Here is a 23,406-nt window from a genome sequence, read left to right on the forward strand (position 1 = left end):
TATTAATATGACTTTGCGCCTTGGGCGAACATCCTAAGGCGCAACTTTGCCCCAATTTAATAATGTTCGTATCTATTACGGTTTCCGAGATACTAATGCTTGTACTCCAAATTTGTAGCACCATAAATTGGAAAAAAATGTCTATACCTATGTGGCGGATTCACCTCGCCAAAAAAAATCCAATATGGGTATTTCGCCACTATGCACTACAAGAAAATCTACAAAATAAAATTGTTATTTTTTGTAAACACTTCTGCGTTAAATCTAAACGGAAACTGCTTGTCAGAAGTCTTGGTCAGAAGTTATGTTTACAGTTATACAAATTTGCCTAACAAAGAAAAAAATGCTTAACGTTTCGGAAAGTTTATCTCTTTCCGTCGTCGCGTCGGAAGCAAAAAAATATACAAAGAATAAAGAAAAAAACTATTTAAAATATTTAAATTCAACTATTCGAGAATACTTTACTTTTTCTAAAACAGATACGTCTACAAAAAACCGTTGACGTTCTGTTAAAAAAAATCAATTATTTTTCCATATTGGATTTTTTTGGAGAGACCCTATATTGGATTGGCGCACCTCATTCGCCTCGGTTGATTATACGAAAACGGAAAGATGTAGAAACAATTTTTTATGGGTATATGTAGAGAGGAATGTTCATAATTTAAAATTATTTTCAAATGTACAGGGTGTGTCAGAACTAAGATCCATACCAAAGTTATATTTTTTTCTTATGGAACACACACTCTGTATTTTATTTCATTTTTGGACATAAAATACGACATTTATTATACGAGTTTAATATGTTTAAATGCTTTGGTTTTTGAGATATTTAAAGATATTTAAATATGCATGCTATAATAAAAAATATTGTCAACACCCTATACATTGCTTTTCAGAATTAATTCTTGTGCTGACTTTGAAGTCAGAAAAATAAACTTTTCTAAAAAATGTTATTGCTTTAAATGTATACAGGATTATGAAAAATTGCAGGTCTATTTTAAATATATATTTTACATAAAAAATTTCAAATACAACACCCTGTATTTTTTAAAGTAAATAGAAGAAGATTCAAATGCTCTTTCAAACTATGTTAGGGTTTCCTATACCTATCTGGCTCAGATTTTTAATAAAAAGCGATTTTTCAGTAAAATGGCAATCAAGATGGCTGGTGTCGACATGGCAATTTGATGACAGTAGCTATTTTCAAAATCGACATTAGTTTATAGACTTTATTTAAATTTATAACAGTTTACTTTTATTTAATACAGTAGTTTTATAAATAAGTATTTATTATTTTATCAAGAAATATATATATATATATATATATATATATATATATATATATATATATATATATATATATATATATATATATATATATATATATAATGTATGTATATAAATATGTAAGTATATAAATTATATGTATATAAATTAATAAGAATCTCTAAAAATAACTCTCATATACAACACAAAAATACTGACGTTTTGGAAACACTGAATTAACTTTCATGCTATTATTTGATTAAATTTTATCGCATTCTGAATATAAATCGAGTAATTTAGGTCATAACATCTTCTTTGTACTCAAAAGACCTGCTTACTCACCCGCTTAAAAATAAACATTAAAAGCATTAAACGCCTATATTTCCTAGAGAAAGATATCATTTGGCAATCGAACCAGCGCGAAATGGCCAGCTTTACGTTCGGTAAATGAGCCACTTTTAACGATGTTCTACAAAGCGGCATTTCCTATGTAAATCACATTAATGGCTGCAGTATTTATACCGATTTAAATGAAATACGGCTGCTACTAACGCTACCGATTTTGTGCGGATGCGAATAAAATTTGACACTACATTTATCAAAGTTCAATTTAAGGATAAAGATATCGATCAATAAATATATCGAACAGGTTCAGGAATATTTACCAGAAAGCTCTCTGTAATGTAAGCCAAATTACTTTTGTGAAAATTACGTAAAGCTAATTTACTTCCTTATTTATCTACCTTCTGAAATTGATTTAAAGGGTACTCGTATATTACACGAGAAAAAAAAAAAGAATGACCCAGAAAATGGAACGACATCCCATCAAAAACACATCGCATACTAAAAAATATAGTCTGCGAAACGAATTCCTTTCAAAGACACAGATCCAGCAGATGTACTGTAGTTCACATGCTATAGTCTGTAAAACGAATAACTTTGAATTTGACAGTTCCCGCGGGCTTTTCTAGTGTTAATTTTATTAGGTTAGCAACTTGCGGCCATGTTGAGCCAATGCCGTCTCTAATAGAACAGCCAATGACAGCGATAAAATGACAGCGATCTTTATTTCATAGCCAACATTGACGCTTTTTTTTCTATGATATTGTATTATTTGCAAATATAATTTTTCGAACATTGATACTTGCAAAATATACATATAAATTTTGTGAATGCAAATAATAATGCATCACTATTAGTAGATATTGAATGTTTTTGTTAAATTAGATCGATTTTTAAACCCCAGAATTTAAAATATATTTTACATTTTACCCATTATCTTATGTACCGATTCATTATTTGTATATTGTAAAACATTTGCTGCAATTGTTGGTTCATAGTTTATTTGCCAAAGTATTTATTACCATAAATAGGTATATATATTGTTTTTAGTAACTGATGTATATTATGTATATTTCATGTAAACTATATTATTTTTAAAATTCTTCTTCTTCTTCATACTAGGCGAATCGCCTGTTTGGTTTCGTCGTCTCTACCGGTCAGACTGACAAGTTTGTGGACGTCCTAAGCTTCTGCGACCTAGCGGTGGCAACTCTCACTATCCTTCTGTTGTCCATTCTGCTGATATGCTCGTTCCATTCTTCCTTTCTGCTGAGTATCCACTCATTTACATTTTCCACCTTGCACGCTCTTCTTATGCTTTCATTTCTCTCCCTGTCCAGAAGCGTCTTTCCAGCTATTCTGCGTAGTACTCTCATTTCGGTTGTTTCTAGTAGTTGTTTAGTTTTCGCTGTATCAGGTCGAGTTTCTGCAGTGTATGTCATTATTGGTCGTACCGTTGCTTTGTAAATTCTCGCTTTAGTCTCCACCTCAATGTTTTTATTTCGCCATATTGTATAATTCAGGCATCCTGCTATTCTGGTTGCTTTCGTTGTCCGTTCTCGCACCTCCGCTTCTACATCACCATATCCTGAGATTTCTATGCCTAGATACTTAAACTTCATCTCTTGCTGAATAACATTGCCCTCGACTTCCAGTTTGCATCTTAGTGGTACTTTTAATCTCGTCATGCATTTAGTTTTCTGGGTCGATATTATCATATTAAGTGATTTGGCAGTGCAATTAAATCGATGTAATAAGCGCTGTAGATCGTTCTCATTTTCAGCTACCAATACGGCGTCATCGGCATAGCATAGAATAGTAATTTCCTGGTCGCCCATACTGTATCCCTTCAGTAAACGTACATTTCCTATTATTTCGTCCATAATGATGTTGAAAAGAAGAGGGCTCAGGGAATCACCTTGTCAGATACCACAGCTTACATTTACTGGTTCGGTCAGGACCCCGTTAATTTTAGCTTGAATTTGGTTCGCTTCATATATGTTTTGTATGGTTTTAACGAGGTTGTGTGGGATTTGCCTATTGTAAAGAAGGTGTACAACGTCTCTTAGCTGCACACGGTCGAACGCTTTTTTTAAATCAATAAAACACATATACGCTGGTTTGTTATATTCGATTGATTTTTCTGTTATCTGTCTTATGACAAAAACCGCGTCTGTGCATGATCTGCCCGATCTGAAACCTTGCTGTTCATCTGCTAAGCATGTTAAGTCGTTAATTTTGGTTGTTATCACTTTTGTTGTAAGTTTTAGTGTGGTGTTTAGAAGATTTATGCCTCTATAGTTTGAGGGCAGCTTCTTATCTCCTCTTTTAAACATCAAGATAGTAGTGCTGGTTCGCCATTCATCGGGTATCCTGTGTTGGTAAAGAATTTTTTGAATCAGGGATGTTAGCTGCTGTATGAGACTTTGGCCGCCATATTTAAGTAATTCGTTTGGGATATCATCTTACCCTGGGCTCTTCCTATTCTTTAGCTTTTCGATTTTTAAAATACAAACCAAAAATACGAGGAATAATTATTTTTTCCATGTATTCTACAACATATTTATTAATCCGTAGTATCTAACTAGCGTGACGTCATAAATCTCGCTTCGTGGCTATTCTATTAGAGACGGCATTGGTCTGATATTTAGAAATGTCAAAAGCTGATGACATTTTACTTTTGACATTAAGACATTTCGTGTTGATTTTTGCAAGAAGAGGAAGAACTGTCACTTGTTTTATTATTTTCCTTTTCTATTTCACAAAAGTAAAAAGAGTTGCCTATCTGATTCGTTCAGGCACTCAATTTAGAGAATATCAGTAACTTTTTTGACAGAGGGATTTTATATTTGCCATGTTGGTAAAAAATAACGATCAAAATTCAAAGTTATTCATTTTATAGACTATACCAAGTCTTGCAACACAGTTCTTTCACTACAAACAGTTATTTTAGTTAGTGTCTAAAAGACAACCACTGCTATGATTGTTTTATTTCGTTTTTTTATAGTCGAACACAGAAAATAGCTAAAGTACATAAACTCTAATAGGCTTGGTGCATTCTCGGTCTGTGCTGCCAGCATCGGACAATATCGTAAACAATAGACATATATAAATACTAGAATAATAATAATAGAAAATTCCAAAAATAAAAATAAAAAAGTGAATATTTTGATATCTTAAGAAGGTCTAACTTGTATATATGTAATTGATTATTCCAGCTAAAAAACTTTTTAGGTGAGTTCAACCATAGTTCAACTACGATAGCGAGCATAGTTTTCGGCACCGGTCTTGTTAATGGGGTCATAACAGGGGCTATTTCGGCTAAAACCAAATTTTTTAAAGGTACATAGTAATTATAATTTTTGAAGATGTTCATAAAACATTTAATCACTAGTTGATTAAAAAACTAGACCATTAATATTGCAAATTATATTTTATTCTCTCATAGTATATGCCTATTTAATTTTTAGCCGACCATACCAACAGGTATGGTAGGCTGTTAAGATCGGCAAAAAAAAGTTTATTTAATTTCACTCAAAATGAGTTATTTGGGTCATAAATGACCTAAATACAAAATATTTTCATGGTGTCTGTCTGTCTGTCTGTCCGTCTGTAACACGATAACTTAAAAACCGCTGAACCCATTTTAACCAAATTTGGCACAAAAATACTGTGGCACCCGAGAATCTGGGCATTAGTTTTTGGTGGGGGTGGGGATTGGTAAGGGGGTATGGGAGGGGGTTAAAAATTTTTAAAAATCGTAACTCCAAAATAACAGTAGCTAGCGAAACGCCGTTTTCAATTTAAGATTAGGAATAATATTTTCAACAAAATTTGTAATAACATCAAAATCAGTCAAAGTCGCAGTTTTTGAGATATTCCGTGTTTCCGTAGTCCGTTTTTGAGAAAATCTGTGTGGAGAACTCCAAACTCCCATCGGACGCGACCCCAGGTGGCGGATAGGGGTAATAACCGCGGACCAAAATTGAAAAATCCCTTTACTTTGAAACTAAAAGAACTGTATACCAACTTTTTATTAACATATTTTAGTATGGGCGGCTATACGTGCCGCCCGGCGCCAATTTTTCGATTATGGCAATGGGCATTTCAAATTGAGGCTCTCGATTTATTGTAACTTTATCGCTGAGAAACCGCTATTTGCCAGCTTTTCAAATTTATAAAGAATTGCACCCAAGGAACGTACATGTAAATAAACGGAGCGTAAGTAAAATATTACAAGGCAAACGATTACAAGGCAAAAGATTACAAGGTAAAAGATTACAAGGTAATTACAAAGCAAATCTTACGTCAAGAAGGCCTGCTTCGGGACCACAACTTATTATAGGTCTGTTGACTAGGACCAAAAGGCAAAGGCATGGTTTTAATGTAGAAATTACGAAAAAATATTAGCGTCTTCTTCAAAAGCATATATCTCCAACATAGATAAAGCCTATTGAGATGAACTAAAAAAACAAACTATCGAAAAAGGAAAGGTACCTAGACGACAAAAATTTTAATTAAATTCTTTGCTGTCGTATTCCACAGGGTGTTTCAAACTTTCACCAAATATCAATATTTTGTTTTTTCTCGTATAATTGACAGATTGAAAGTTCATTTTTAATTTAGAAAGAGATAATAAAAAGTCAAATAATTTAGCCGCATATTGTTTGAAAAATCATCAAAATCGGCCCCCTAACTTTAAAATACGTCAAAATTTTAGTGTATCCGTTTTTCGTGCCGGTGAGTGTATAAAAAAATAATATGTAGTAATATTCAATTTCAATTAAAATAATTGAAATGTTTCATTCTATAATGTGATTCTGTCAACTGAAAGTGACAGTAACTTAATTCGAACAAAAATAGACAATGATAAAAAAATTTACTGCAGTAGTCTATAGTCTGCCTCTATAAATACATTGCATGCATTTTATCTAACTATTTCTTTTATTTAAGGGTACAAATCGAAAAATCAATAAAGGTTGTCTACAGATAACTTTTCAATGTTATATTTTTTATATCCAATCTAGTTTTATATTATTCATTATTTATTTATCTGTAACTTGCAAGTATATAAAAATAGAACCATTGAAAATTCATTTATATTACAAAATAATTCATCTATCATAACAACTCCGACAGGTTTCTTAATGAAAACAATTTTTGTTGTGTCATCAGCGATATTTTCTTCTTTTTTTAGAATGTAAACAATATGCGAGGGAAATTATATGGTTTCTATAACACCCTTTCAAACAGTGAGCGCATTACAAAAATTTATCGTACAATGGGAAAACATTTTTAATATAAAATAGAATAACAATATGGGTAAGGAAACTTGGAATAAAAGGGCTAAGGAGCCATAATATTGTTTATATATCCATATATAAGAGAATAATTGAAATCACGACCTCCAATTGTATATAGTTTTCTTTGATGTTTCAATTGACACTTTGAATTTGATTTAAAATTTTGTAGATTTCTTCGTCTTTTCTGAGATACGAATGGTTGGGTTGTAGTAACAAAATTAATAAATTATTGATTCTTAATAATTTAAGACAACAAATAATTGAAGTTTGTTGATATACTCCTTCCGGAATCTTTTTATACTAAGTAAGTATAGAAAAAAGTTTGGTTACAAAACTAAAAAAATACCAAAAAAGTAATAGAACAAACAGAACCAAACCACACAAATGCCCTATTTTTTCTTGCACGATGCATCGTGCTAGATTCATTGATTATTCACGCGTAATAATAAACAATATCGAAAAAGTAGGTTATGTGCGTGTAGATTTTTTATGACAAACAGTATATAACTTCACTCGTTCCAGTTTTGGAGTATGCCAAGGACGCACGGTGCCAACTTAGGTCTAAATTCGTTGTTCGGAAGACTTTGGAAGGGTCAATGAAAGGGTTCGTGTGAGATGACAGATCGACGCGATACGAATTGTTTGTGATTTGTGCTATAAAAAGAAAGCAAATAGATATAAAAAATGTAGCTTCAAGTATAAAAATAAAAGAAAAATAAACAAAGGGATATTTTTTAGTAAATCATTTCAAGTTTTTTTAATGCAGTACAACACGCGATTATTATTTTGACTTTTTTAGAATTGAGGATCTTTGAAAATATTTATCAAAAACTATATCAAAAATGCACTTTGTATAAACAAAAGTAATTTTTCGACAGAAACATATTATAGCTTATGTCGCTGAAAAGCTTAAAAATGGCGCTTTTTATGAAGTCATGGCCAACTATGGTTTCCATTTAAAAAAAACATATGTTTGTGTCATATGTCAAAAGTGACAGGCTTTAGAAAAAAACGGAGAACACAATCTCATTAAGGATGTGATTATCTACAACTTTTATCTGAATTTTTTTTGTCTAAAATAGATTATAATGGAATTATAGACAATTCTTAAAATAGCCGAAATTTCTTTCTTTCGAAATATCTAGTAAGCCATGAACTTTTTCAAAAGTCTGAAACCCACATGTTTATGACTCCACAAAATTGTAATTCTTTCCCCATTTAACCGACTCTCTAGTAGTTTCCCAGATACCCATAGAGAACATTGTAGGAAACTCACCCTGTATAGGGTGGATTGCGATAATTGTAATGTCATGTACCGGGTGGCCAACTAAGAATTGACGCCGGCTGTATATCAGAAACTACTTATCGTATAACTTTGGGAAAAAAATTCTATTAAAAGTAAATCGACCAAGAGAAATCGCTGGAAATTATTTTCAAGTTCAAAAAATGTCCGCTAGGGGCGTTTCTCTAATAGTCAGAAAACAGGGTTATTTCTCATAAAGTAGTGGTGGGGAAGGTTAACTTATATTTTTATTAAAATATCGATAACTCTGTGATTTAGGTTACTGATTTAAACAAACTAGGCTCTTCATAAAGTTTAAAAGAGCTTTTCTTCCTTAATGATCTCCAGTATAAATCTATAATTTTTTTTCGTGGTAGCTAGAGGGCGCTGTTTGACATCATAACAAATATTGCGTTTTTGCATAAAAAATTTAAATAGGAGGCTACATTTCTCTTTGCACAGTTAAATATAGCACAAAATTTCCAAAATATCAGCGCAAACCGCAACTTTCTATCTTCTCTCTAACCGGAGATTATTAAGGAAGAAAAGCTCTTTTAAACGCGTCCTAGTTTGTTTAAATCGGGTAATCTAAATCAGAGTTATCCTTATTTCAATAAAAGCAAGTTTAACCTTCCCCCACCACTTTACTTTATGAGATAGAGCAAAATACTCTATATAAAAAAATTACAAATTTCTCGATGATTACAATAGTAATATTTAAAATACTTGTTCACCTGCAAATTTTTGAGAAAACCCTGTTTTCTGATTGGCTATTAGAGAAACGCCCTCTAGCGAACATTTTTCGAACTTGAAAATAATTTCCAGCGATTTCTCTTGGTCCATTTACTTAATAGAATTTTTTTCCCAGAGTTATACGATAAGTAGTTTCTGATATACAGCCGGCGTCCATTCTTTGTTGGCCACCCGGTACGTATAGATTAAACAGGAAGAAATTTAAATATTAGGATTAAAGAATATCTAAAGTTTATTAATAATCTCCAGCAAAGTTCCAATCTAGCAACCCATTGCTAATTAAAGTTACCTATTAGATTTGTCTTTCAATTATGTTGCTTTTTTTCGAATCCAGAATAAAAGTACCTGATTACTAATTTAAATTTATTAAATTTAACATCAATGCAGGTCCACCTGTCATAATAATAATATTATGACACATTATAATATCACTTGTCATTTTCATTGGTTGCGTTAACCACTGAGTGAACGGAGTTGCAGGTGTCTCCGGGAATGAACATCTGTTGCCAGAGGGGAATGGGAAATATAGTCTATCCAACGACAAGATCCTTGACAGTTATAGATGTGTCTGTCATTTTATTTTCAAAGTAGTTTATTTTATTTTACAAAGAAATAAGTTGGTATAGTCTATAAAATGAATAACTTTGAATTTTGACCGATATTTTTTACCAACATGGCAAATATAAAATCCCTCTATCAAAAAAGTTACTGATATTCTTTAAACTGAGTGCCTGAACGAATCAGATAGGTAACTCTTTTTACTTTCGTAAAATAGAAAAGGAAAATAATAAAACAAGTGACAGTACTTCCTCTTCTTGCAAAAATCAACACAAAATGTTATAATTGCCAAAAGTAAAATTACAGTTGAGGGTTGGAACCTTTGGTGTTACACAGCAAAATAAAAACACTAAGTCACCACAATACACCAAAACACTTTTACTTTTACACTGGACGCGCGTTTCGCTAACCATGTTAGCATCATCAGCAGATGATTATAAACTAAAGTACAATCTACAAGTTGAGCGTTTATATACTCGCCCAGTTATCGTAAGTTTAGTACTAAGATTAAGTTATTAGGAGCAGATATTTGGTTTCTTAAATCATGCAAAGCCAATTCAGTTTATCCTAGTTTTATTAAAGTTGATATTCCAAAAAGTAACGTTAGTGATTAGGTAGAGAAAATTGCAAAACAAAAATGGGTTGATTTAGAAATCAAATTTCTGTATAGTAAACGAAGTAGACTTGAAATTGAAGCCTATGGACTTTACAAAAAACTTACTTATAAGCTAACTAATGTAGAGTATGAAGTCTTTCAGAGAAATATGTTTGTGGTTATCAATTCAAAATTTGTTCCAGAAAATGTCCATTTTGAATAGTAAGTTTAAAAAATTAAAAAGCTCTAAAAACAAACATGTTTCCCGAAGAGACATAAACATAGTAGAGAATCTTTCTTCGCAGACTTTTGATAAACAAGAGCTCAGTTTATTAAGCAAAGGTTTAAAGTTTGCATTGCCCAACTCTGGTAGCGCTTTGGAGGAAATCGTCGTTGGTGTTGAAACTGCTATTCAGCATTTGCCCGAGGCTTCTAAGGTATTTGCAAGAGAGGCTTGTAGAAATCAGTTATCTAAAAATATCGTTTCAAGTAAATCATTAAAATCTAACAAGGAGCACAATATTGTCAAGAGTTTGCGTAACAAAGATTGTTTCTACCTAAAAGCTGATAAGGGAAATAAGGTTGTTATATTAGATAAAAAAGACTATTACGATAAGGTTAACAACTTAATCGATAATGGCCCCTACATAAATTTGAAAAACAATCCTTTGTCTAAGATGGTAGCAGACGTTAAAAAAACTCTAAAAGAATGTAACACCCTTATTGATCTTTCTTTAAAGAGGAAATTGCAAGTATCCAATCCCTCATTACCGAAATTGTATGCTTTGCCAAAAATTCATAAACCGGACAAGTCTATGCGCCCAATTGTTTCGGCTGTAGGTTCTCCAACTTATAATTTGGCAAAATGGTTATCAGGGGAGTTCGAAAATTTACCTGATCATGAACCTTCTTTCGCAGTTAAAAATAATATTGAATTCATTAACAAAATTAAAGATATAACATTGCATGAAGGTGAAATTTTGGTCTCCTTTGATGTATCTTCGTTGTTCCTTAAGTGTTCCAATTCCACATACTTTAGGCTACTTGAAGGAATTACTGAACGCAAATGGTCTCGACAACAAAACTGTGACTGAATATATTGAGCTTACATCGTTATGTATGAAACAAAATTGTTTTCAATTTAATAATAACTTTTTTTGAACAGCGGAAGGTACAGCAATGGGTAATCCTTGTCTCCATTTTTAGCTAATTTATTCACGAGCAGGTTTGAAGTGGAGGCTAGGAATCAGTTTGAGTATTTTCCAAGAGTATGGTTTAGGTATGTGGATGATATTTTCGCTGTTTTTGACACACATTCAGATACCATAGATAATTTTATTTCTAAGTTAAATAATCGTTTTCCTTCCATTAAATTTACGCATGAAATTGAGAACAACGACATATTACCATTTCTATATGTATTAGTTATTAGAAATGCTAATAATTGCCTGGAATTTGATATCTATAGGAAAAATACGACCACACGCAGATATATTCCTAATGAATCACATCATAGTGTTGAACATAAAATGACTAGTTTAAATTTCTTAGTTCATAGATTACTTAGTTTCCCACTTTCCAACGAAAGATATGAAATGGAAAGAGATTACATTAGGAATGTAGCTGAGTGTAATGGATATTCTCCTTCACTAGTTGATAAATTAATTACAAAAAACGTAGGTATAGGTTAATAATTTCTGAAAATTCAACTTTTCAAGTGGAGAAAGATACGTCTAAATATTTTTCGATACCGTTTGATAGAGAGTTATCCCGTGGTCTAAAAGGAATTTTTAAGAATGTCAATTATAAACTTGTGTATAGTGCTAATAATAAATTACAACAATTATTAGGTAATCCAAAGGATAAAACACCTCCACTGGAAAGGTCGGGTATTTATGGAAATTTCTTGTAAAGATTGTAATCAGAAATATGTTGGGCAAACTAGAAGATCAATATTAACTAGATTTAAAGAAAATTTAGCTCAGATAAGATATGGTAGACCGGATAAATCTTGCGTTGCCGAACATATTGTTGATAAAGAACATTGTATAGATCTGAATAATTTAAAATTAATTAAACAAGTCTCAAATTACAGGCAATTAGATGCATATGAAAGCATCAGAATTAATAAATGTAAAGATAGTATGAACAGAGACAACGGTCCAATTCCTTCATGTTCTTTGTTCCTACTACTCTAGTGGCGGAAATCTAACTGTTACGCTCAGTTGGCTCTGACCCGGTTGGCTAGATTTTACCACGCCCACTCGGTGCCCACTGGGCGAGTATATAAACGCTCAACTTGTAGATTGTACTTTAGTTTATAATCATCTGCTGATGATGCTAACATGGTTAGTGAAACGCGCGTCCAGTGTAAAAATAAAAGTGTTTTGGTGTATTGTGGTGATTTAAAAGTAAAATATCATCAGCTTTTGACATTTCTAAATATCAGACCAATGCCGTCTCTAATAGAACAGCCTCGGAGCAAGATTGATGACGTCACGCTGGTTAGATACTACGGATTAATAAATATGTTGTAGAATACATGGAAAACATGTATTCATGATACATTGTTATTGATACATGTTCATTCATAAACATTGTATTTTAAAAATGATATAGTTTACATGAAATATACATAATATACAGTTAATAAATACAATACATATACCTATTTATAGTAATAAATACTTTGGCAAATAAACTATGAACCACACAAATGCAGCAAATGTTTTACAATATACAAATAATGAATAGGGACATCAGATAATGGATAAAATGTAAAATATATTTTAAATTTTGGAGTTTGAAAATCGATCTAATTTAACAAAAAAACATTCAATATCTACTAATAGTGATGTATTATTATTTGCATTCACAAAATCTATATGTATATTTTGCAAGTATCAATGTTCGAAAAATTATATTTGCAATTAATACAATATCATAGAAAAAAGGCGTCAGCGATGGCTATGAAATAAATCGCTGTCATTTTATATGTAAAATTATTCTAAAATTTTTGATTTTCTTGGGATTTAAGTTCGGGAAAAACGCTGATTAAGTTTTCATTTGGTTTTTCATTATTTTTATTTGGTTTAAAAAAACGTTTCGGGTAACATTATAGCCTTCATCAGTGTTGTCATATATGAAAAAATAGTGTCGAATATAATCCAAAAAATTAGATATAAAATATTCACACCACACACCACATAATGTTTACTACAATTAATAAACTAATATAAACTTGTCAAAAGATGACCACATATTTTTTTAAATTATTATTCTTAACACTAAAACTATCTACATTGACTATGGAGTGCGATTTCAGCCATAGTCAAGTGGGGCTGTTCTATTAGAGACGGCATTGCGTCAGCAGGGCCGGGGCCTATGGCCCCCCCCTCTTTATCCGCCACTGTACATAGACAAAATGGGAAAATACTTCATCACTGAGTGCGCCGAGACGACAACCATTCGTGATTCGTGCCATAAACTTTGGTACGATAGATATCGGGGATGGAGAACTAACTATCTAATAACTATGCCATATATGTAGTTTGTGAATTATCGCTGGTCAAAATTCCTTAATTTTGACAGTGACTGAACTTACCGATCATCAAAATTCTAAGGTACTTCTAGAAATCTTACAAACTTTGAATTTTAGTTAGATTTTGGCGTATATAAATGAGGGGAAAATGAAAAATCCGGAAATTATTTCATTATTAACTAAAATAACTGACCTGTGGTATTTCTTCAGACCGCACAATTTTTGTAGCAGAAGAACTGCGTTGCCTTTTTTTCATTTTATGTAAATTATTTTTTTTTACTATGTACGCCTTATAACTGAATATCTCGTTTATTTTTATTTTGTTTTACAAAAAGAAATATGTTTGGTAATCTGTTATTAACGTTCATTGGTTGCCAAACGTCAGATTCTTTGTCTGAAAGACCGTTATTGTGTTTAAAGAAAAATAATTATATTGCATTGGGAGCCAAGTATTTCTCTCTGAGAATATAATGCTAAAATTGTATTTATTTATATCTTGTTAGAATTTAGAAGTTCGTAACATGTGCCATATTGTTTGATCGTTTAACAATAACGAAGCGAAATAATATTGTTTATTTTAATTGAGCGTTCTTGATGGATTTAATTTTCTAATAATTTTAAATATAATGTATGTTTATTTAACTTTCCGGATTTTGTTTAATATATTTTTCACATGTTCTTATTAGACTATTAAATAATGTTTTTATTTATACAAATAATAACTGAATATCAGAGGTAATTAAAAATTTGCCAACAATATAATTTTTTTTAGTTTAAAATAATTAACTTTTTAACTACCTATATGCTGTTTTTGCTACTCCCCAGGCGTTAAACGCTATATACGGGAGCTATTATTATTATTAACTACCTATATGTTATTTTTATCTAAATAACGTATGATTTTTAGAGTTTCGTTAGCTCATTGATTTTTGTCGTCAGGCATTCTAAATAAAGTAAAAGTATTTTTCTATAAAACAGATAAATGAATAAGAGTTCAGGCTCGGGTTCAGGTTATTCACCGCCAAAAAACCACTAGTATTAAATCAATAATTTATTTTCCTTATTATAGTGTTTTTATACGGGGTGGTGCATCGTTGTTGGAAACAGAAAATCTCAGGCAAATGTTGAACTGCATGTCCAAATATTGGCTCTCCTGTTTGTTTTAGAGCGAAGTCCTAAATAGATTTTTTTAAAGGTCTGCGTTTAATAAATACATATGTTAAATTTGAACAAATTTGAACCAGAGCCGACCATAACTAATTTAATAAAATTCACATTTATTTTTAATTTAAAACTGAACAGGAAACAACGCAAAAATTATTTTAAATTGCCCTTAATTTTTAATGAATAAGATAAAAGTAATTGTCCACCATCTCTGTTTTATCTTTTATAAATTATAAGTCTAAGTCATCTATTTTTAAGCCAATTTAACTATCTCTAACAATTTTATAATTAAACAATTGTAATACTTTAACTACAGGGTTGTTCACCACATTCGACACGGAGTATTGTAGCTAAACGATGAGATTTTTACAAATTGTAAGTTTTGGGTTCGATGAAGGACTATTAGAGGTACAATTTAAAAATAATTTTACGAGATACAGAGTGTCCCAAATAAGTAAAAAATATCAAAGTTGTATTTTTTTAAATGGAACACCCTGTATATTATTACATTTTTAGTTTCTACGATTAAAATAAAGGTAAATTTGATTAAGGTTTATTATACTTAAACCTTACCGTTTTGAAATATTTTTCAATTTTGTGAAATTGCAGTAAAAATTTTAAGGCTTCATTTCTCCAAAGGGTATCAAAGTTTTTAATACTAAATATTTACTGAAGTTTATTTACTGATCAGTTATTGTGTTGCAATAATAAAAATAATACTACCTTATACAGAGTGTCTAAAAATTTATTTTAAATAATTATTAGCTTCAAACGGCAATATGCTTGTTTAATTTAAATGGAACACCCCTCTATATTTTATGAGAATCAGATGCACAATTTAATTGTCTATCAAATTATATTATATACCATTTTTTACCTATCTCTTTAAGTTTCCGTAGAAAATTTATTTTCTTGTAATTTAGAACTTATTTATCAATATATCCATGGACTATTGACATTTTAGATTATTTTTAAAGATGTATCAAATTTTTAAAGAGTACAGATACTAATATTGTCGATATAATTCGTTTATTTCATTAAAAAATAAAAAAAAACTGTTCAAATATTTGTTAAAGAGGACCAATTAATATGATCCAGTATTCAAACTACATTAACTGACTGTTTGCATTGATTAATAATAATTGCTCCAAATACTAAAAAACTGAATTTTGTATGGGCATTAGACAGTGTGATAAAAAGTAACACCTTAAAAATGAAATTTCATTTTTCATAAATACTTATTTATAACAACAGAGACTTTAATTTGATAACTTATTATTATATTGATTTCTGACTCAAATCCACATTTATTTATAATAATTTATTAACGAACACAATTAAGTATGTAATTAATTAGTATATGGGCGGAAATAATGGTGTTATATTTAATTAATGGTATACTCTTTCATAAAGATTTAAATAGTTTTCTTTTTGCATACAAATGGGCTAGTAATATTATCGTTTTGCTAAAAACGATAATATTACTAGTCTGTACATTTTGTACATTTGTTGCTTTAAAAACAATCTAAAATGTCAATATTCCATGGATATATATAAATGAAGTCTAAATTATAAGAAAATGCATTTTCTACGAAAACTTGAAGGGATAGATAAAAAATGGCATAATACAATTTGATAGACAATTTAATTGTGCACTGATTCTCCTAAAATATGCAGGGCATTCCATTTAAATTAAAAAAAAGTTATTGCCGTTTTAGCTAATAATTATTTAAAATAAATTTTTAGACACTCTGTAATAAGGTAGTATTATTTTTATTATTGCAACACAATAGCTTGATCAATAAATAAACTTCATTAAATATTTAGTATTAGAACATTGATACCCTTGAGAAATGAAAGCTTTAACATTTTACTGCAATTTCCTAAACTTGAAAAATATTTCAAAAAACGGCTAAGGTTTAAGTATAATAAACCTTAATCAAATTTATCTGCTATTTTTAATCGTAGAAACTAAAATGTAATAATATACAGGGTGTTCCATTTAAAAATACAACTTTGATATTTTTTATTTATTTGGGACACTCTGTATCTTGTAAAAATATTTTTAAATTGTAGCTCTAATAGTCCTTCAACGAACTCCAAACTTACAATTTGTAAAAATATCATCGTTTAGCCACAATACTCCGTGTCGTATGTGGTGAACAACCCTGTATATGTAATTTGTAAAATGTCTTCTATTGCTTGAGTTTTGTTTATTTGACTGTTTCTATAAAGTTTTTACTTCTTTGACTTTGTTCTGTGATACTTTAGCTTGGGCCTGAAGATGAGACCTCACCATCTCAAAACATGTCGCCTATTTGTAAAAAAGTTTTATTTTTAATGTAAGATTGTGGGGATACAGTGTTTTTATTCCTTGATTAGAGGATATTTATTATTCCTAAATTTTTCACTTAAAATGGTGTACTAATATGCAGAATTTTATGCCGAATCCAATGCAGTAAAGAAATATGGGGGTTGCAATTAAAAAAAGACTTAAATTGATTTATAAAACACCATATTTTTTTCCAAATATTTGAAAAACTACAAAAAATTGGCAACAAAATATTGTTGCTTGTTCACAACCCGGTTCTCAATAGATCACTGAAGTTAAGCGACGTTAGACGATGCGAATGGATGGACTGGTGAAATTCTTTTCTCTTTTTAAGATCCTAAGTATAATATTTATTATGTTATGTTTTATAGATATATTTGAATTTTTAATTCAATATTTTAGGGCTTTTGTCTCAAATTCAGTTAAGTTGGTTTATGTTATTTGATAGGGAAATGTAAGTTACCTATATTTTTTCTTTACTTGTGTTCATGCTGATTTTTTTATTGATTACTTAATAATTTGATATTTTAATTAAAAATCTCAATTTTTTATCCATTTTACTTTGAAAAACCATCCCTTGCTTTCTGATTGATGAACAACACCAGCATTGAACAAAAATTAGCCAGTACCGAAAGTACCGAAAAAACCGGGAAATCCCAATTCCAAAGAGGCGCAGTACTAAAATTCCCGGTTCCGGAAACCCTAGTAAAAACTGTTTAAAGCAATGCAATACAAAACATATTTTGTTTAAAAAATAAATGTAATACTTGTATTTTTCAACCCTACATAAAAAACAGTGTATTATTTGTAAAATACTTAAATAAATTAGACAATTATATGGATGTAACAAAGGACTGGGAGAAACAATCCTCCTCAAACCGTAAAACAACCCTAAACCTAAAACTAACCTGCATCCCCTGCACTTTCGCCCGCGCCGTTCATATTCTCCGTCCCGTCCACTTCGAAGTACATCTCTCCGGACACCCTATCAGCTCTTCGCCGTCATCGTTTGGCCGGACAGCTGCCGCGGTGGTCGCGCACTGTCAAAAAACGGACTCGCTCCTGCCACGCTCAACGTCACACTACTGTCATACCGTCGCGGCACCGACAGAAGTCACGAAGTCAGACTTTCCTTGGCAGTTCCCTTGATATTTCCATGGTAATTGATGATGGATCGATAGCACGGGAATTGGGTTGTGCTGGCGGTGTCGGTTATAGGCGATGTGTTTTCGCGGCACAAAAACGGCGGCTAGGTGTTGTTGGTGCAGATCGATGCACTTGGGGGGTCGTGGCAACCGAAGTTCCTGGAATAAGTTTAAGGATAAGTTAGCGTGCCGTATGCGACATTCTATTGTACAGGATGCAGGGGCGTAGATAGGTGTATGCTATGAGGGTGGTACTATGATTAAGTCGCAAAAAAACACCGTCGGAATTTTTTTGTCGAATTAAAACGACGGCGATTTTTTTGTCCTCAAAAAGATATAAAAACATAATACAAAAATTAAAATATAGATTTGTAAATAACATAAACAAAAATGAAACAACGACGTTTATTAGTTAATTTTCTATCAACTATAAATAAAAAACTCTAAACTATCAAAAAAAACTATAAAAACAATAAACTATAAATAAAACTACAAAACAAAATCAAGTTTTCTAGTACGCTGTTTGGAAAACCTATCAATAACAGCATCAACATTTTTTTCAATATCTTTATGGATATTGATTAGAGTTAACCCCACTAATCTGTCCTGGCCAATAAGAACACTTTGTGTGCTTTTAATTAGGTCGAACATATTATAAACGATAAATCAACATAATTAAAAGCATACAAAGTGTTCTTATATGTCGGATATTAATTAAAAAAAATCCTTTCATAGTCAATGACTATTTCAATTCTCGTATCTCGTCAAGCGTCAGAGGGGGGTAGTGTCCCCCAGTACCCCCCCCCTTATCTACGCCCTTGACAGGATGTCCCATTTTCATGCGTTTTACAGAGTTTTTCATTTATGAGTAGAGACACAATGCAGTTTTCACTTGACTGTGCTATTTTTTATGAAATTAAAGATAATACACACCGATCTGTTCCTAGAAATACAGGGTGACTTTTTTGCAAAAAGCGAAAATTTTGCATCTTTCGACTCCCCTTGTATCTCGGTTATCCATTTTTTTAATTTAAAAAATGGATCGAGGAATGTGGACAGATATAACATTCCTTCAGGATGGATTAACCTGGTATACAGACGGGTCAAAGACCGCTGAAGGTACAGGAGCTGGAGTATTTGGGGAAAGACCAAGGGCAAGCTTATCCTTTTCCTTGGGTAAACACTCAACCGTATTCCAGACAGAAATCTTCGCCATTCTACAATGTGCGAGAGAAAACAATAGAAGAACTTATTCAGGTAAGTTTATCAATATATGCTCAGACAGTCAGGCGGCATTTGGGGCGCTTATGAGCCCAAAGGTATCGTCTGGGAATGCCTGGGTGAACTGGGAGCTCTGGCTCGAAGGAACATAATTAAATTATTCTGTGTGCCGGGCCATAGCAGCATCCAAGGTAACGAAAAAGGCGATGAGCCAGCTAGGCAGGGATCATCGGCATCCAATCTTGGTTGTAGAGCCAGTAATTGGAATACCCAAATGTCCTTTGGAGAAACAGACAGGGCACAGGCACAGCAAAGCTTTTATCCAAGGACCTAGCTCTAAAACCGCAAAAGAACTGATAATGCTTAGCAGGAATAAAGGTATCAAGGAAGTCTTTGCTGCAGACTCTGCGATATAGATCCTGAAACAGCGGAGCACATAATATGTCATTGCGAGGCTCTGAATCGCAAGCGATACTTTTTATTTGGGAAAGCCGGAGGAACTATGCTCCCATCCTATCAAGGACCTGCATAAGCTAGTGCAGGGCACAGGGATAAGAGAATGGGTGCAGATATAGAAGGGGAACAAACACAATAGGCCATACAGGTCGCAGTACTTCCGGCAGAGGACGGCCCCTTGCTCTGAAAAAAAAATATCGGTTATCGAAAAGGTAAAAAAACGAGTTCCGTAGAGTCTCACATAGAATCCAGTGGCGTGAATAGTTTTATTGCTGAGAGCTGTCATTTTGGAAATATGACTCAAGCTTTTGTATTTTTTAAACGGGACACCGTTATTTTGGGCTTTCTAAAAATATATTATACTTTATACTTATATTCATAAATAAGGTAAAAAATGCAATATTAACCTTTTTAACATAAATCAACCTAGTTTAAAAGAGTATTATACAGGGTGACCCAGAAATCAGTGCATATATTAAGGGGTGGTAGATCTGGTCAAAAGAAACATCTTTTCTCTTTATCATTTCCTAAAATAAATTCTGCGGCCGAAATATACTAGGTACCAGTTAAAATATTTGCACTTATTTCTGGGGCACCCTGTATAATTTTCTCTGTTTATTTTCTCTTAATAAACTGTACCGAAAATAAACTTTTGCAGCTTTTGGCTAACACGACCCTATCAATCAGAGTAATTGTTATTTTTGACGGACTTGTGCCACATAATTCTACACACAGAAACTAACGTGGAATAGCTAAATAACCAAAATTTGACGTCGAATTTGTAGCATATTTCAAGAATTACAGTTGAGGGTTGGAACCTTTGGTATTACACAGCAAAATAAAAACACTAAATCACCACAATACCCCAAAACACTTTTACTTTTACATTGGACGCGCGTTTTGCTAACCATGTTAGCATCATCAGCATGTTTATAATCATCTGCTGATGATGCTAACATGGTTAGCGAAACGCGCGTCCAGTCTAAAAGTAAAAGTATTTTGGTGTATTGTGGTGATTTAGTGTTTTTATTTTGATTTTTATTTTTTATTTTGATATTTCAAGAATCTAATAATTTTAGCAAATTTCATCAAAAATCTAGTTACTGCCACTGAGTTCTACGTGAAAAACTCTATGGGGCCCAGTCTTCATCCTAGTGTTGGTATCTGAAGCTAAATTTTTATAAAAAAAAACATAATGGTAAACCTGCATATCTATATCTGTTAGGGTTTCAGAGTTACAGGGTGTTTTTCGAAAATGTACATTTTTAAAAACTTGCGGAAACTATTGAAAATTTTGTGCGTCTCAAAAGTGGCTCACCCCTATAACTTTTATATTTTTCCAGAGAAAAAAAAACGAAATTTGGCAAGAACATTGTTAAAATGACACCAACTTTTGATTTTTAAATTGCGGCCGTTTTTAAAATGACACTCTGAATAGAATGACATATCATATGACAACTTTTGACATTTTTGCTTAAAAAATCGCATTTTAAATTTCAATCTAGAGTACCATGGCTGTGTTAAAAACACCAAATTTTTGTCAAGGAGCCTTGGAAAAATAGATTTGATCGTCTAATATTTTTAGTGTCTTGTGTTGGCCGGTTAAAACATGAACAGAATTTTTCATCATATTTCACTTTTTCCAAATCAAGCGGGGGTGGCTCATTAGCATATTTATAAAAGGCATTTTTTTACGAATAATTTGGTATCACATACTTAGTATTTTGAGTCAAATTGTCGTTATGAACCGCATGTTACAATTTCAATTAAATCATATGCGAAAATGTCAAAAGGATGAACCAAAAAACAAACTATCGAGAAAAGACGTTCCTAGATGATAAAATTGTTTATATAGTCCTTGCTTTGTTAACATATTCCACAGGGTGTTTCAAACTTTCACCAAAATATCAACATTTTGTTTTCCCTCGTATAATAGACAGATGGAAACATTCATTCTTAATTTAGAAGAGATACTAAAAAGACAAATCATTTAGCTGCAAATTACTTCAAAAATCATCAAAATCGATAGACCACTAGAAATAAAACAACACACAATCCACAATATACCGATTTGGTAATTTTAGAAGTGCGGTCTGGATTTTAACGTGTAAGACAGAGAATAATATAAATGACCGGTTGACAGACAGAGAGACAAAAACAAAAGCGGCATACAGTGTTGCCGGTTTTTACGTTTGTAGGAAAATTTGTGTAGAAAAAAAACTATTTTAAAAACTTTCATGTATACTACTGAAATGAAGATAATATATTAAGCTAAATATAATCTATTACATCTGTAGTAAAATGAGTAAATAATCGTGAAAAATAATGTTCCAACCCTAGATGCAACATTTTCCATAAACGCCTACTTGTGCGGTTTGAACTTTTGATGCAAAATCCGGCAATACCGCATAGAAGAAATGTATCAACCCAACTTTTATCTCTTTTTAATGCATTTGATTTTCCATTTAGCTGCCTATATCGCTGTCTTACACGTTAAAATCCAGAGCACACTTGTGAAATGACCAAATCGGTATAGAACTAAATACATCAAAATTTCGATAGAATCGAACATTTAAGGAGATTACTTTTTATTTTTTACTTTTTATTAGAATTTACTCTTACGGATTTTGACCACTCTATACCGGGTGTTGCATCGTCGGACGGGACATAGGAAATCCCATGTAAATTTTAATGGGGTCAATTATGGGCTTCCCTAATTATTTTAGAGAATAATTCTATTTAGGTTTATTGAAGAACACTAAGACCCACATTCAAAAGAATAACTTTAGATATTTTTGATTAACTCGTTTACGAGTTATCGCCGATTTCTTTTTAAATATTTGTCTCCTTTCTTATGGCCCTGTATTTACTTATGAACACCAGTCAAGGTAAAAGATAACTGTCAAATAAAGTTGTCATTTCAGAAATTTACCTATTTAGTGCTTTATTTATTGAAAACCAAAGTTGAAAACTCATTCCTACATCGGAAATCTTAAATATGTATTTATAAATACAAATTAATATGAATTAAAGTAAAATAAAGTAATCAATTACAAGGTTAATTATAGTATCATTACAATATTCAATAACTTATTAATTTAGGTACTATTAAATTGTTAGAACTTTAGGATTTAAGAAGATGTTCAAATATTCCTCCATCGACTGCTAGACAATAACCCAGGCGATCATAAAATTCTCTTCTTACATTCGCTAGTTGGTAAACTGAAATTCTATTGTATTCGGCAGAAATAGCATTTTTTAACTCGTCTAGATTTGGGTTTTTTTTATCCTTGTATATCCTGTTTTTTAAATGGGCCCAGAGAAATAAATCATTTGGCAAAATATCAGGAGACCTTGCTGGCCAATTTACTGTATGATTTAGGCCAATAACGCTTCGGTTAAAACTATTGTCTAAATATTCCCGAACAGCCAGGGTACTATGTGCCGG

The 23,406-nt window shown here is 31.7% G+C and overlaps 1 protein-coding gene across 2 annotated transcripts in view; it reads right to left on the reverse strand.

Annotated features, from left to right (window-relative positions):
* LOC115890471 (cytosolic carboxypeptidase Nna1-like) overlaps positions 1–23,406 on the reverse strand; it is a 109,743-nt gene that overhangs the window by 76,477 nt on the left and 9,860 nt on the right. For both annotated transcript variants that reach the window (XM_030910711.1, XM_030910712.1), the window contains exon 2: positions 18,045–18,440. In XM_030910711.1, the coding sequence (XP_030766571.1) occupies positions 18,045–18,108 (64 nt within the window). In that variant the 5' untranslated portion in view covers positions 18,109–18,440. The remainder of the gene's footprint in view (positions 1–18,044; positions 18,441–23,406) is intronic.

The sequence above is a fragment of the Sitophilus oryzae genome, unplaced genomic scaffold (assembly GCF_002938485.1).
Source record: "Sitophilus oryzae breed Bouriz unplaced genomic scaffold, Soryzae_2.0 scaffold_866_pilon_pilon, whole genome shotgun sequence".
Lineage (NCBI taxonomy): Eukaryota > Metazoa > Arthropoda > Insecta > Coleoptera > Curculionidae > Sitophilus > Sitophilus oryzae.